The sequence below is a fragment of the Eumetopias jubatus genome, unplaced genomic scaffold (genome assembly GCF_037043125.1).
Source record: "Eumetopias jubatus isolate StellerSeaLion01/CBP00866 unplaced genomic scaffold, mEumJub1_p1.0 scaffold_4, whole genome shotgun sequence".
NCBI lineage: Eukaryota > Metazoa > Chordata > Mammalia > Carnivora > Otariidae > Eumetopias > Eumetopias jubatus.
This window is the reverse complement of record NW_028274810.1, coordinates 12,552,495-12,568,789: the sequence shown is the minus strand read 5'-3', so window position 1 is coordinate 12,568,789 and position 16,295 is coordinate 12,552,495. Positions and strand designations below refer to the sequence as shown.

Genomic DNA, 16,295 nt, shown 5'->3' with positions numbered 1-16,295 from the left:
TGGAATTGTTTTTTAAATTTCTTTTTCAGGGGTGCCTGGGTGGCTCAGTCAGTTAAACGTCTACCTTCAGCTCAGGTCATGATCTTGGGGTCCTGGGATCAAGCCCCACATTGGGCTCCCTGCTCTGTAGGGAGTCTGCTTCTCACTCTCCCCACACCCCACTCTCTAATAAATAAATAAAATCTTTAAAAAAAATAAATTTCTGGGGCGCCTGGGTGGCTCAGTCGTTAAGCGTCTGCCTTCGGCTCAGGTCATGATCCCAGAGTCCTGGGATCAAGCCCCGCATCAGGCTCCCTGCTCAGCAGGAAGTTTGCTTCTCCCTCTCCCACTCCCCATGCTTGTGTTCCCTCTCTCGCTGTGTCTCTCTCTGTCAAATAAATAAATCCTTTAAAATAAATAAATAAATATCTTTTTCAGACTGTCTACTCCTAGTGTATAGATATATGACAGATATAAGGAAGGACTTGTTTCTGCCATTTTCCTATTTGTTTTCTATATGTCCTGTAGACAATAACTTTGTTGAACTCTTTTGCTAGCTGTAACGTTTTTGTGTGGATTCTTTTGAGATTTTCTATGTATAAGATCATATAATCTGTGAATAAAGATAGTTTTTTAACTTTTTCCTTTCTGATTTGGAAGCCATTTTCCCTCCTGCTTCTTGCCTAATTGCACTGGCTAGCACTTCCAGTACAAGGTTAAATAGAAGTAGAGAAATGATGTCCTTGTCTTATCTTGATCTTAGAAAGAAACCTTTCAGTCTTTCATCTGTAAATATGTAGTTAGCTGTGGGTTCTTCACAGATGTCCTTTATCAGTTGGAGGAAGTTTCCCTCTATGCCTTTTTTATTTCTTAGTGTTTTTATCATAAAGTAGTGTAGGATTTTGTCAAATACCTTTTCTATATCAACAGAGATGACCATGTGGTTCTTATTCTTTTTTCTATTAATGTGGTATCTTACATTGACTGATTTTCATATTTTAAACCACCCTTGCCTTCTTGGGACAAATACCACTTGTTCCTGGTGTATAATTCTTCTAATATGCTGCTGGATATGCTGTGCTAGGTATTTTGTTGAGAATTTTTGCATCTATATTCATAATGGATATTAGTCTATAATTTTTGTTTCTTGTGATGTCTTTGTCTGGTTTTGGTATGAGGGTAATATTGGCTTCACAGGATGAGTCAGGAAGAGTTACTTCCCTTCTATTTCTTTGAAGAGTTTAAGAAGGACTGGTGTTTATTCTTCTTCTAGTTCTTGGTAGCAATTGCCAGTGAAGGGATCTAGTCCTCGGTTTTCTTTGTTTGGAAGTTTTTAAATTACTGATTCCACCTCTTCACTTGTTATAGGTCTACTCAGATTTTCTATTTCTTGAATCAGTTTTGGTAGTGTGTTGTTAGAAATGTGTCCATTTATCTAATTTATAAACACATAATTGTTCACTGTATTCAGCTTTTAATTTCTGTAAGGTAATGTTCCCGGTTTCATTCTTAATTTCAGTAATCTGAGTCTTCTGTCTTTTTTAATTGGTCAGTCTAGCTAAAAGTTTGTCAATTTTGTTGATCTTTATTTTTTTAAGATTTTATTTATTTATTTGACAGAGAGAAAGAGCACACAAGGAGGAGGAGCAGCGGAGGGAGAGTGAGAAGCAGGCTTTCCACTGAGTCTGGAGTCCAATACGGGGCTTGATCCCAGGACCCTGGGAGCATAACCTGAGCCAAAGGCAGACGCCTAACCGACTGAGTCACCCAGGTGCCCCAATTTTGTTGATCTTTTAAAAAACCAACCTTTGGTTTCATTGATTCTATTGCTTTTCTATTCTCTATTTTGTTTATCTCACTCTATTCTTTGTTACTGCCTTCCTTCTGCTTGTAGTTTAGTTGGCTCTTCATTTTCTGGTTTCTCAAGGTATAAAGTTTATCGATTTGAGATCTGTTTTTCTTTAGTATTGTGTTTACAGTTTCCACTTTCTCTGTATCTCTTAAGTTTTGGTATGTTGTGCTTTCATTTTCACTCATCCATCCCAAAGTATTTTCTATCTTTTCTTTGTAATTTCTTCTTTGACTCACTGGTTGTTTAAGACTCTTGCCTAACTTCCACATATCCCAATATTGTGAAATTTCCAAATCTCCTTGCATTTTTGATTTCTAATTTTATCCCACTGTGGTTGAAGTACGTTATATAATTTCAATCTTTTTTTTTTTTAAAGATTTTATTTATTTATTTGAGAGAGAATGAGAGATAGAGAGCACGAGAGGGAAGAGGGTCAGAGGGAGAAGCAGACTCCCTGCTGAGCAGGGAGCCCGATGCGGGACTCGATCCCGGGACTCCAGGATCATGACCTGAGCCGAAGGCAGTCGCTTAACCAACTGAGCCACCCAGGCGCCCCTATAATTTCAATCTTTTGAAATTTATTGAAAATTCTTTATATCTAACATATGATATATCCTAGAGAATGTTGCATGTACACTTGAGAAGAACATGTACTCTACTATTGTTGGATAGAATGCTATAAGGATGTCTGTTAGGTCTAGTTAGTTTATAGTGTTGTTCAAGTCTTTCATTTCATTGTGTATCTTTTGTCTAATTATTCTATCCATTATTGAAATGGTGTTGAAGTTTCCAACAACTGTCTATTCCTCCCTTCAATTCTGTCAGTTTTTGCTTCATATTATTTTGGGTCTCTGTTATTAAGTGCATATAAGTTTATAATTGTTGTATCTTCTTGATGAATTAAACCTCTTTTATTATTATATAATGTAATTATCTTATAAAAATTTTGTTGGAGCGTCTGGGTGGCTCAGTTGGATGAGCATCTGGCTCTTGATTTCAGCTCAGGTCATGATCTCAGGGTTTTGGATCGAGTCCCGTGTTGGGCTCCATGCTCAGCACAGAGTCTGCTTGTCCCTCTCCCTCTTTTCCTCCCCTTGCTTGCTCTCTCTCTAATAATTAAAAAAAATTTTTTTTGTCTTGAAGTGTATTTTGTCTGATATAGGGTAGCTACTGCAACTCTCTTTTGGTTACCATTTGCATGGAATATCTTTTTCCATACTTTTACCTTCTACTTCTTTGTATCTTTGTATCTAAAATGAATCTCCTATAGACAGCTTTTGAGTTCCCTACACTGATTTTTGCTCCACCTTGGGAAGGTCTTCTTAATAATGATAATATATCTTGGGGGGCGGGGTTGTTGAGGGATACAGGGGACAATACTAAATTCACATCATTCAGGAAGCATTCCTTGATTAACCCCAACTGAGGCCATATTTTACTCTTGGCATTTATTTAGTATCAGATTAATACTTATTGATCTGTTTCACTTAAATATTAGGTTAACTTATGATTTTACATTTTGCCTTTTCAAAATGTAGAACTGATAGAGCTATAAAAAATAAATGCTACATTTTACTTATTTTGAATCCTCTTTGCATGCCTCCAATCCCATTAGCAAGTAAAGTTCTCAGGACTGAATGAATGCTTTAAATGAATGATTTAAATGAAAAACAAAATTTAAAAAGGTGGCATAAGTATTTTAGTACTCTTTAACTATCAAGAATTATCACCAGTTAGATCAACATTCTCTATTTAAAAAAGTATCTCTAGGATAATTTCTATTCAAAAGCACTGATAGGTTTGTAATTTCAGAAGCAAAGTACAGATGTCTGTGAACACTGCAAAATTTGTCTCTAGTATAGAAAAAAAGGAAGGGGATTGTTAATGACTCCAAGTGTCTTAGGAAGAGACATAAGAACATGAAATCATTTGCCTGAGTTTCCTTCAAAACAAACTTACTTTCCATATATTTCAAACTTACTCATTGTTTAATTCTAAAGCTTGATAGGCTGCTTTGATTCGAGCTGGAGGATTTCTTTCCCTCCATGCCTTCTGCATAACTGTAGGAAAAATATTTCAAAAAGTAGATGAGATGGTAAACATAAATAATCTTATGCAAAACGTGTGAAGAATGAGCTAGGAGAGTAAACAAAGATTTAAATAACATGTTCTTAAACATAAGAAACTAGAAATTGGGGTGTCAGTTCACCTTAATCTTATGAGAAATTTAAATTAAATTTGGAAGCATCACACATAAGAAAAATATATTCTTTCTCTGATTTAAGTACAATATATAAGGTATTTAATCCAGTTAATTACACCATTATTATACCTGAACATTTATATTTTTAAATGCATACTAAAATTATGTGACATCAAATTATAATCAATATGAAATATTTTAGTTCTTTTATCACTTTGAAAAGGGCCTATGGAACTGTTAAAAATATACAAAACACTTAAAAACAAAGTCTTTGTCTAATCAATGATTCAATCCAGGAAGAATGTTTGAATTTGCATTTTGTACAAAAGGGTGGAAAAAGCAATTAATTTAGAATTTAGTACATTTATGGAAAATGTCTCTACCAAGATTCAACAAAAGCCTGAATTAAGATCTCTCTAAAATAATAATATTAGTTTTGCTACCAATTACTCTACCAAAATGAAAATTTAATACCAATAAATACTAAATAAAATTTCATACTAAACAATAAGTTTGTTAAAAATTAAACAAACAAATAAACAAAGTAGATTCATGAAACTATCTGGCCTATTTCAAGTTTGATAAGAAAAATAGAGAATCTATGAATGTTGCTTTTGGAACAAAACCTACAACTGTCCAGAAAGAATAATGTGGAAAATGTTTGAGTTTTCCTTTGGAAACAAAATATTAGTCTTGGCCTAGAAAAGAAGACAATATATTTCACTTGTGTTACAAAAATACATTTCTTATATCGAACATGTCACCAGCTGTCTGACAGCTAATGCTTCCTGAACTTGACAAATTGATGCAAGTCAGCACCCATCTGATAATAACCAGGTAAAGAATAGGGTTTTGCTGAAACATTAAAATATTACAAAAAATTAAGAATAATATTAAACTTGCCAGTTTTAATGATGGGGCTTTCTTCTTTAACTTCCATGATTTAACTGACAAGTCAAATTTGGATACTGAAATCTTAATCAACATTTTAAATAGCTATTTGGTATTCTAGTCTATTAAGTATATGTCAAAATTTATTGAAATAATTCCTTTAAATTATTAAGTCACACCCAATTTTTTGCTAATTATAGAAATGTTGTAATAACCATCTTTCAACATCTACCTTTGTATGCCTGACCCAATATTTCCTTTCTGGAAGTGGAATCGTTGATTAAAATGTATGCATTTTTTAAAAGATTTTGGATATAAACTGCCAAACTCTTCTCAATAAGACTGTATTAATTTACATTCTTTCAGGCAGTGGAGGAGAGTGACTATATCCCTACTTAGCAACACTGAGTAGTATCAATCTTTGCTAATTTAATACATGGAAACTTCTTTGCACTTCTTTCTTTTTTACTAAGGTCATCTGATCCACCTTTAAGCATTTTTTCTTATTCGTATTCTTAAGTTTTCAACTGCTCTATCCAGACTTTCAAGATTAATCCTCACAACTTATTCAGTTCCAAGTCAAAGGGGAAAGGGGAAATAAAGTACAAGAAGAAAAATTTATATTTCTTTCTAAAACAAGGCTTAGGAATAATTAAAAGGAAAATGCTGATTTAGTATTTAACTGTCCTCTTTTCTTTTTTAATGCAAAAAGGTGGTTTTATTAAAGCACAGGGACAGGACCCGTGGGCAGAAAGAGCTGCTCAACTGTCCTCTTTAAGAGCTCTTGATATGCTTAAAAAACAACACAAAGAATCAGCAATTCAATCAAATTTATCTATTTTTTTAAGTTAAATAATATTCCAATATGCTATCAAGCAGAAAAGAGAACAGTCAATCCCAAGATCAGGGGTTATAAATGTAGATGCCTATAAAGACGAAGCAGAAAACATAGATGTGTAAACTAAAAGCATGCACACTCTCTAAAGGAGAGTCACAGCTTGGGTCTAATTGATTATTACAAGGTGGACTTACAGGTCCAGTTTTGCCGTATTTTCCAACTTCTAAAAAGTGTAAATCTGGGTTTAAATGTTAAATCTCCTGATTCGTAAGTGTTGAAGAGAAAATACCATGAAAACAAATTATTCCAAAAACACTGCTGACTGGGGCGCCTCTATGGCTCAGTTGGTAGAGCATGAAACTCTGGAGCTCAGGGTTGTGAATTCGAGCCCCACGTTGGGTATAAAGATTACTTAAAAATAAAATCTTAAAAAAAAAACAAAACGAAAAAAGAATACCGCTGGCTGGCCCTGAAGATATGTTTGTTTTCTGCCTTAAATAAATAAATCAGTAGGATGAGAACAGAATCTACTAACTCAGTAACTGACAATTCATCAAGAGAAATTTGTAACACCACACATATGTATACATTTTTTAATATAAAATTACAGATATAAATCATTACCTTTATGTGAGTGTCTGAAAAGATCAAAATGGATCAATTCACTGATGGGGTCTGTCCTTGAACTCGGTATTTTCATGGGATTATGCATACCTCTAGAAGTACACGAAACTTTGCAAGGACCAAAACAGCATGCGTGGTTTTAAGAAAACCAATTTATAAAGTCTCAACATTATATGACTCATTCCTAGAACTGAACTACTTGAAGAATGTTCCTCTGATTGGTCTATGCATCATGCTGATTTCCCTTTCCTACCCAACATCTGCTTCCCCACTCCCCAAAAGATATATTCCCTTCTTCTACTTTACAGAAAAAACTCTTACTTCTCACCCCTCCTGAATCTTTCTAAGGTGCAATCCCTAAAGTGTAAAAATCTCCAAGTGCCCAAAGGACAATTCAAAGTTTGGGTTTTGGGAAAGCCATTTTTTTGTCAAGGCACCTACAACAGGTATTCCTTTTACTTAATAGTGAAGCTTGGCTTTAGAAATAAGAGTATTCTAGTCCCTGGATACTCTGAATGCAAGTATGTTATAGGGGAGGGAGTGATAACAATTTTTATCAGTTCCACTCATCAGCACCCCTCGCCTCTTACTGTCAAAGAATGTGTTGCTACTAAGGGAAGGTCCCCTCACAACAAGGCAAAGGGGGCACTAGTAAAGGATAATAGGGGCACCTGGGTGGCTCAGCCAGTTAAGCAGCTGCCTTCGGCTCAGGTCATGATCCCAGGGTCCTGGGATCGAGCCCCGCATTGGGCTCCCTGCTCAGTGGGGAGCCTGCTTCTCCCTCTCCCTGCCTCTCTGCCTACTTGTTCTCTGTCAAATAAATAAATAAATAAAATCTTTAGAAAAAAAAGGACAATAAAGGCGGTGGAATCTTATTTTGGCGAAGTGATAGGCTCTAGGCAAAGCTCCAAGAATTATCTATCTTTCTATCTTAGACTCTAAATTCTAAAGAGAAATGGCTGTCATAGGGAGGCATGTTAACATGTTTATTTGACTTAAAATGAAGTCAGACTTTTCTGTCAGAAAGTCTGATTTGGTTGATAGAATTGACAATGAGAACTTACCCGGCCAACAAGGTTATATGGAGAACATTTTCTAAAGCTGAAAATACCAAATATGTAGCTCCAAGGATTTGACAAAAATATAACTAAAGTACATGATACCATTTAGAACCTTATGATAAAAGGAAATTAAAATTTTTAAAAACTTACACAAAAAATTTTACTGTGGAAAAGCATGTGTGATAGGACTCTCAAGTACATAATAATTATAATAAAATAATATAGAGGTGTGAAATGGATGAGTTCAAGAAGCAAAAGGACTCACATAAAATTTACTACTGCTAAAGAGTATTCATCGATGTCTTTTTCAATGGATAATGGTGGGTATCAAGTCATTAGATTTCTTGAGATACATTTAAATATAGGGTATTCTAGTTTTATTTTCAACTATCTTTAATATGCTAAAAATCATATTCTTTGCAATTATTTAATCTTACGAGGTCAAGTTAAAAATGTTTGAAAGGATACATAGTTTTTCAAAATCCTTTAGGAGATAAGTGAACAAAAATGTTTAAGAGCACAGTTTTAGTGGATAGCCATGGTTGCTATTTGAAAAGCCCGCCAATGTCTGCAATTCTGCTTGTGATACGAAGGTAAAGCCTAATTTCTAGAGTTACTTTTAGAGTCAACTTTAGTCCTTAAAGTTAACATAACATACTAATTTCTATTTCTGTTATTTCCCCAACCCAACACTTTTGCCGTTAATATAAACACTAAGCATGTAAACATAACGTAATTCCTTTTTCTATTTCCAATTAAACCCATTTATGTAACCATTCCAAAGATCCTTGGATTTCCTGCTATCATCCACCCTTAGTATATTTAGTCCAACAGATATAGATCCCAAAGAATTCACTTCAATGCTGGAAAACTGGCTATTTTTCAGATCCCTAGTAGTGATTTTCTTTTGCCTATCACTATGGTGAGTAGAAGCAGTAGTAGTATAGTGGTTAAGAGTCAGACCTGACCTTGAAATCCAGCTTTATCATTTATTAGCTACATTACTTGGCATATTACTTGATTTTCCTTTGCCTGCCTGCCTGCCTTCCTTCCTTCCTTCTTTCCTCCCTTTTTTCTATTCCTTTATTTCTGAGGCTGATATAGTACCTATCTCATAAAATGATTGGGAATACTAAATCAGTACATTTATATAAATTGCTTAGAACCGTGCTTGGTGCATAGTAAGTGCTATTCAAGTGTTAGCTATTATTAGTGAAATTGCTTAAGACATCTGTGACACCAAGGTCATTCATCGATACTTTCATCAAAAAATAAATATTAATATTTACAGTATGCCAATGTGCTAGACGATAAGGATTCAAAGATGATGAGAATGTAGTCCCTGCTTTCCAAAGTTTCTCACTCTATTAGGGAAGATAAACATTAAAACAACATGAATGGAGCACTGGGTGTTATACACAAACAATGGATCATGGAACACTACATCAAAAACTAATGACGTGCGGCGCCTGGGTGGCTCAGTTGTTAAACGTCTGCCTTCGGCTCAGGTCATGATCCCAGGGTCCTGGGATCGAGCCCCGCATCAGGCTCCCTGCTCTGTGGGAAGCCTGTTTCTCCCTCTCCCACTCCCTCTGCTTGTGTTCCCTCTCTCCCTGTGTCTCTGTCAAATAAATAAATAAAGTCTTAAAAAAAAAATCTAATGATGATTTAATGTATGGTGATTAACATAACATAATAAAAAAATAAAGCAACATGATAGAATTAACAAGTAAATGTTTGTAGTTGAATAAATTAACTAGAATGGTTTCAGTGAGGCTTGGACTAAGTACTGTAGAACTGCAGAGAAGAAAGTGTTTAACTCTGGAGTTCCCAGAGAAGGGTTCCTAGAGAATGTGACTTTTAATTTGGATCTTGAAGGATAAAAGCAGGAAGCATAAAAGTAGGAGGATAGATACGAAAGGAGAGGGCATTCAAAGTAAAAGAATAGTGATAAAGATCTGTCTTTAACCATGTATTTAAGAGTCTCAATACTATCTTCCATAGAGAAGACTTAGACCTAAACATAGACATTTCTATGATCTTCCGCCACTTTCCATTCACCTCTAACACGACTGGGATAAAATATACTCCATTTTAATCTACATGCCATGCCTGGGTTTACACTTTGCCTTACTCTTATGTGTAATTGCACATGTTAATTCCCCAGATCAAACTGGGTTTATTGTTCTTCGCATGAACAGTTGCTGTATTTGATCTGAAAGGTTTTTTAAGTAATAAAAGAAGCAATTTTACATTTTTATAAAATACTTTAAATTCTTTCTAAGAAGGATAGGTAGTGTAACAACCTAGTTTACATTCATACTTAGTTTCAATTTAATCTGGGTCTCTTATCCATGATGCAAAACAACCTCAAGCCAAATAACTTTGTATATTATAATAAGTAACTCTAAAGACTTTTTAAAGTAATTTTCATCACCACTGTTTACCGCATGAACAGATATGACACATACCTGTGTCTGAAGGACGTAAAAAGTCCGTGTCACAGGTGAAAAAGGTCTGATGGTCCTGAGCTGACAAATTCATGTCATAGTATGTAAGTGGCTCTTTACCAGTCACCCAAGTGTATCTTTACCAAAACACAAGAAAATATGTAAATTGAACATGAGAGAACCTTTACCTACTACAACAGACACTATTTAAAATGCAAAAATATACTGCTACAACTTCTATTTCAGGATGTTTTATAAGCTTATTATCAGAAAAACGAGATAACAATACAAACTACTTAGAGTATGACAATAAAAAATCAAAAACCAAAAGGGAAAAGGCCAGATTATTAGTGCTTCTAAATTAGATGAGGGGATAAAACAATTTGACTTAGATACATACCTTATTAAATATACTTAAATTCTCAGTGAATCAGGATTATTAAAAGTAAAACTACAAAGAAGCTAGAAGAAAACATAGGTGGCCTTTTACCAGATGTCAAAATGGTAAAGGGCTTTCAAAGCATAAAGCAAATAGAAACTTTTTCCAGATTTTACTAAATTAGAAATTTAAACTTTCATATCCCCCTGAAACCCACAACAATTAATAGCAAGTTAACAAACTGGCTAATAAATACATTTTTAAAGGTCCAATCTCAGTAATTAACAAAGAGTGAATTAAATTAACAAATTTTTACTTTTCATCTGTCAAATGGCAAATATATGTTGCTGAGGATGAGGTGGAATATGGACTCACACATACTGCTGGTATAAGTGTAAACTGGCATTTACATTTCTCTTTCCAAAAATCAATTAGGTAATATCTATTAGGAGTCTTAAAAATATTCACATCTAGCTAGGGGATGGGTATGTGGAATTCCACTATGCCATTCTCTCTACTTTTTAATTTTTGGGAAAACCTCCACAAATAAGAAAATAGTAACGGGGAGGGGGGGAAAAACTGTTCAACTCTTTAATTCGGGAATCTCAGTGCTACAAATCAGCCCTAAGGAAATAATCACAGATGTTTAATATTATATGCTAAATATTTATATATAAAGATACCCCTCTGGTGTAAATGTTGACTGTGAAACATAATCTGTGACCCAGATAGGGGAGCAATAGGTAAGGTAAGATACCTCCATATAACAGAATAGAGTATAATCATTAAAAACCATGTTTTTGAAGAAATTCATACATGAAGGGGCACTTGGGTGGCTCAGTCGGCTTTAAGCGTCTGACTCTTGATTTCAGCTCAGGTCACGATCTCAGGGTCCTGTGAGTAAGCCCCTTGTCAGGCTCCACACCCAGTGGAGCATATGCTTAAGATTCTCTTTCTCCCTCTCCCTTTGCCCCTCTGCTTCCCCCTCTTAAAAAAAAAAAAAAAAAGCAATTCATATATGAAGAAATTCTGTGGAAAATTCATACACTGTGTTAGGAAAAAAGGATGTAAAATTACATACACATAATGATGCCCAAGTTTTGTTTCTATACATGCATACAGAAGAGAGACTGGACAGAAATACTAATAGCAGTTATCACTTAGTGGTAGGAAAAGGTGATTTTTACTTTTTTTTTTTTACTTTCCTTTTGATACATCTCTTCATTTTCCAATTTTCTGCAGTGACTATACATACATTTTAAAATCCAAAAAAAAGGTATTTTAAAAGCACATTATAAGTATTATTTAAATGTACATGATAAAAGATTTTAGGTAATTTAATAGTCCAAGTTGCATTGCTATTTAAAGTTTTTAAGCTATTTTGTGAAAAATTATCGTAAAGAATAAAGAAAAAGTAGATCCTTGTTCAACTAGCAAAGTTTTGCTACATATTCTAAACTTGTAAAAAGACTACTTATTAATGATCTACATTATTCCCAAAATGATTTAAAGGAGTTAAAAAAATATAATGTACAATATTACTGAACTTAATTAGAAGCAAATAAAAAAGACTCAGTGAAAGCAAAAATTTGACCATACAGTGGAGCCAGGAATGAATCTAACATATGAAATACGTATCAGAGTTCTGCACACTTACTGTAGGCTGACTACAATAGGACTTTAAGCTTTCTAAAACCACACAATGATTATCAATGCAATTGAGACTTTTACATTAAGAGAAATTAATCATTCAAAAAGAACTATAAGTGTTCCTGATAACAAGATAGGAAATTTATTTTTTTATATCTTTGTGAAGTGAACACTGTAAAACAACAAGAAACAGCCTAAAATCTTTTTATTTCAACAAATGGACTGAAAAATTCAAGGACTTGTTTCTTACAGAATCCCTTAATACAGACTAAAGGCATCTCTCATAAAAACCTAGCTTTCCCTTCCCAGGATACTACTCTCCTACACTATCAAGTCTTTAAGCACAAGGATTATTGCTCAGTCACTCTGTATCCCCATCATTTTGCACAGTGGCCATACATAGTAGACACCTAATATTTCTTGTTCAATGAATAAAATAACATGCCTCACTCTACCTCCAGGTAAAACACAATTCTTATTAAAACAAAGTATCTTTGGGTTTAAGTGTCAAAAGCTGTTTTCTCATCTAGAGTTAAAACCAGAAAAGAAATGGACATAGTAGTGTGGATAGCAAATGGAAATATAAAATACAAGGGGCGCCTGGGTGGCTCAGTTGGTTGAGGAACCAACTCTTGATTTCAGCTCAGGTCAAGTTATCAGGGTCATGAGATTTAGCCCCATGTTGGGGGAGTCCGCTTGAGAGTCTCTCTTCCCTCTGCCTCTGCCTCTGCTCCTCCCCACACATGCGGGTGTGCTCTTTTTCTTTCAAAAAAAAAAAAAAAAATTAAAAAAAATACTATACCCTGTACTGTTGCACAAATGAAGTTCATATTCAATGTTCAAATTGATATTTTCTAGTGAGTCCTCAAATTTTGAAATTGAGCATATATGCATAACCATATGCTGACATTTGTACTTCTTTTCTTAATCTCATGAATTCTCTGAAAAGGCCTTTTGCCAAAACCAGGAACCAAATGTATACTTACTATTATCACAAACACATGGTTTGAAGCAATGTTTCTCATGATTATTGAAGTAAATACAGTGAAGATGCTGCCAATTGAAGCTTGGGCTAATCATTTTACCTTATTATACACCAGTGTCTCCAACTAGAAGAGCTGTGATGTGTTTATAAAAACAAATGTTTCCGTAACACTTCTACTCTAAAACTAATGCAATAATTATACTGAAAGCAAAATGTAATACCTCCTATATTCTGCTCCTCTGAAAAGATTTAGAGGGTTTCTCCATACCTTGCATTCTAAAAAACAAAGGGGGGGGAGGAAAATGAATTAGCTTAATCAACTGCAGTTAAATCTTAATTTCACCAACATTTATTGTATAGTCACTCTATGCTATGCACAGTGCTAGCCAGACAGCACAAAGATGAATAAGGCCTGGACCACCCCTGCTGTCACGCAGCATACAATTAAATCTAGTCATTCTCCTGTTTCTATCTCTATAGCATTTAGTTCATAATTCAATTCAATTACAGCACTTCACTTAACATATTACAATGTGATTATCCATTTGGTTTTCAGTTTCTCCCTTTAGAATATGAGCTTTTACAACTTTGTTCACTTTTGTATTCTTGGAGCCTAGCACAGCATTTGGAACTGACTTGTTTAAATGAATGAAATGTCACATGAGAGTCAGTCACGTAAACTACCATCTGAACTGTGTGATAAGTGCTATAGTAGAGATACTTTTTGTTCCAAGAGAAGAAAAAAAGAAAGTGATTAATTTTTCTCTGGGGAAATTAGAAAAGGCTTTAGAAAGGAGGTAACATTTGAAATGACGTTGAATCATGGTAAAAGATGAGTAGAAGGTTGCCAGATTAAGAACATTCTAAGGAGAGGAAGGATCATAAAAGCCGCACAGTAGAGCCAGGCTAGAGCGCAGGGTAGGGAGTGTCTTCACTCTCTGTATGCAATGATAGACTCAATCTCACAACATGGAATAAGATCACATAATGCATTATTGTCATAGTTATTTACATACTGGACTCAGCTTCTTGAGGACAGATCTATGTCATATTCATCTTAATATGTCTCATTCTTAGGAGTTCTGTAATTATTTTATGAAAGAGGAGCAAAGAAAAGGGGAAAGAAAAACACCATTATTCCTTCCTGTACTCTTGAACGGGTGCCAGTCCCACCCCTACTATTCCTGGTCAATACCCGCTCATGCTTCAGGGCTCAGCCTAAATGGCACTCTCTCTGACTTTCCCTGACCACATCTAAAAAGTGGCAGTATTTTTCTACTAAACTAATACAACTCTAGTGGTTAGGTTTACTGAACAAATGAGACTTTATGGCACTCTATGGAATTAGGTCATTTGTATTATCACTGTATAAATTTTACTGATATCAAATTAAAGGGACAATAATCCAAAAATATCATTTCTATCTGGCCTTCAAATTTTTACTTTCCTAATTGCATATCATTAATAATATTTACTTTGTATTACTGGATACATACAGAGGAATAGCCTACAATTAATGTATGACAGTGGATTATCTATACATGAATAACTGAGATTTTGATGCCTTTGTAAATATATTGAGAAGAAAAAGTATTTTTCCTAACTTTGCTATGTTGGCAGAAATGGCTAATTGTCTCTGTTCTCTCCTTTATCTAATAAGATCTCCTAATTATTAGCCGAGCATATGTATGCTAAGAAAATGGTTACAATTTCTAGCTTCCCTTATAGCTACTTGTGGCCATTTGGCAGAGGTCTGACCAGTAGGAAGTAAGCTGAAATAGTATGTAACACTCTGAGAAGTATCCTTGGCTGCTGTGGGATTGAGTAGGGGGAAAGAGTGGGCTTCTACTGGCCTAGTCTCCTTCCTGATTAGAATGTGGGTATGATGGCATAAATGAGAGCAACTGTCTTGGACCACAAGGAAAAACTTCACTTAGAGATGGCAGGCTAACAAAATGGGAGACTGGGTCTCTGATGATCATTGCTCTCCTTATCAGCTGCAGATTACCTATATTTACATGAAAGACAAATTTCTCTCTGTTGTGAGTTTCCTATCTCCCAGAGACAAACACAATCTTAACTATACAGCTCTGTAAATTTTTTACATAAATAGTCACCTGACAAATTCTGTCTGCTGGTTTCACTTTCTCTGTTTCTAGAAGGAGAACCTGGCTCTGAAATGCTGCTTTCTGTTCCTCCCATCAGTGGTCGCAAATGGCTCACAGATACTTGTTCAGTAAAAGACGTGCCGTGCTTATGGAAGTACCACCATTCAAATATCTATGACAAACAAACAAAAAATCCTTAACTTAAAATAGAACTGATCAGCAGATATATGAGCTCAAATTAAAACATTCTTTCAAGACAGTCCCGTTTAATTTTAAATGTACTCTCCTCCCAAAAAATAAGCCAAACATAAGATTCCCCAATAACACATGCCAGGCAAAAATAAAATACCTTTTTTATAGCTTTTGTTATGAAATTTAGACAAGCTGAGGCAAAACTAGAAGAAATATATTTGTAAATGAAATATTAAAAAAAAAAAACAAGAAACAAGGGTGCCTGGCCGGCTCAGTCGGTAGGGCATGTGACTCTTCATCTCTGGGTTGTGAGTTTGAGCTCCATGTTGGGTGTAGAGATTACTTAAAACAAGCAAACAAACAAACCAGCAAGAAGCATTTAATCTGTAAATAATCTAATTCTGTTACGTTACATTGTCATTTTACTCCATCTGTAGCATAATTAAAAGAAAAACAATTTTGAAATAACTAGCATGGTGGATTAAGACTAGGGCTAGAAAGCCCACATTTGACTCCCAGGCCACCTGTGTGCTCTGGGTAAGTCACTTAACCTCTAGCCTCTCAGAGCCTCAATGTCCTATCTATTAAATATGGTTAACAAGAATTGTAAATGCCTTTTGAACAATGAAGTACTACTCCAGTATTTGGCAGTATAATTAATGTAGGTTAAGAGGCTGATTCTCATACTGAACCATTATCAGGATATTCACTCTTTTATGTTTCCATGGTTTATCACTGCTGTAAAAAGGAATCAAAAGAAGCTCTGTGGGAGCGCCTGGCTGGCTCAGTCAGCAGAGCATGCAACTCTTGATCTCCAGGTTGTAAGTTCAAGCCCCATGTTGGGCTAGAGATTACTTTAAAAAAAAAAAAAGCTCTCTGTGTTGAATTAGCAGAATGTTTCATATTTGGACACTCTAGCATTCTCAACTACCTTTGCCTGGCTCTTTCAGGTTTCAGCTTAAATGACAGGTCTTCAGGGAACTTTCCCTGATTCCACAGAACACAAAAGAGTATTATATGCACTCCCACTGGATCTTGCGTTTTCCTTTCAGAGTAATCTTTTCACTTGTAATAATTAGCTAA

General features: G+C 34.9%; 1 protein-coding gene across 1 annotated transcript in view; it reads right to left on the bottom strand.

Moving 5' to 3' along the window:
- The window catches only part of ST7L (suppression of tumorigenicity 7 like), a 58,547-nt gene that overhangs the window by 37,499 nt on the left and 4,753 nt on the right, over positions 1-16,295 (bottom strand). The window contains exons 3-6 of the mRNA XM_028101941.2: positions 15,030-15,192; positions 13,134-13,188; positions 9,920-10,035; positions 3,813-3,891 (exon numbers count right to left, since the gene is read on the bottom strand). Coding sequence (XP_027957742.2) covers positions 3,813-3,891; positions 9,920-10,035; positions 13,134-13,188; positions 15,030-15,192 — 413 coding nt within the window. The remainder of the gene's footprint in view (positions 1-3,812; positions 3,892-9,919; positions 10,036-13,133; positions 13,189-15,029; positions 15,193-16,295) is intronic.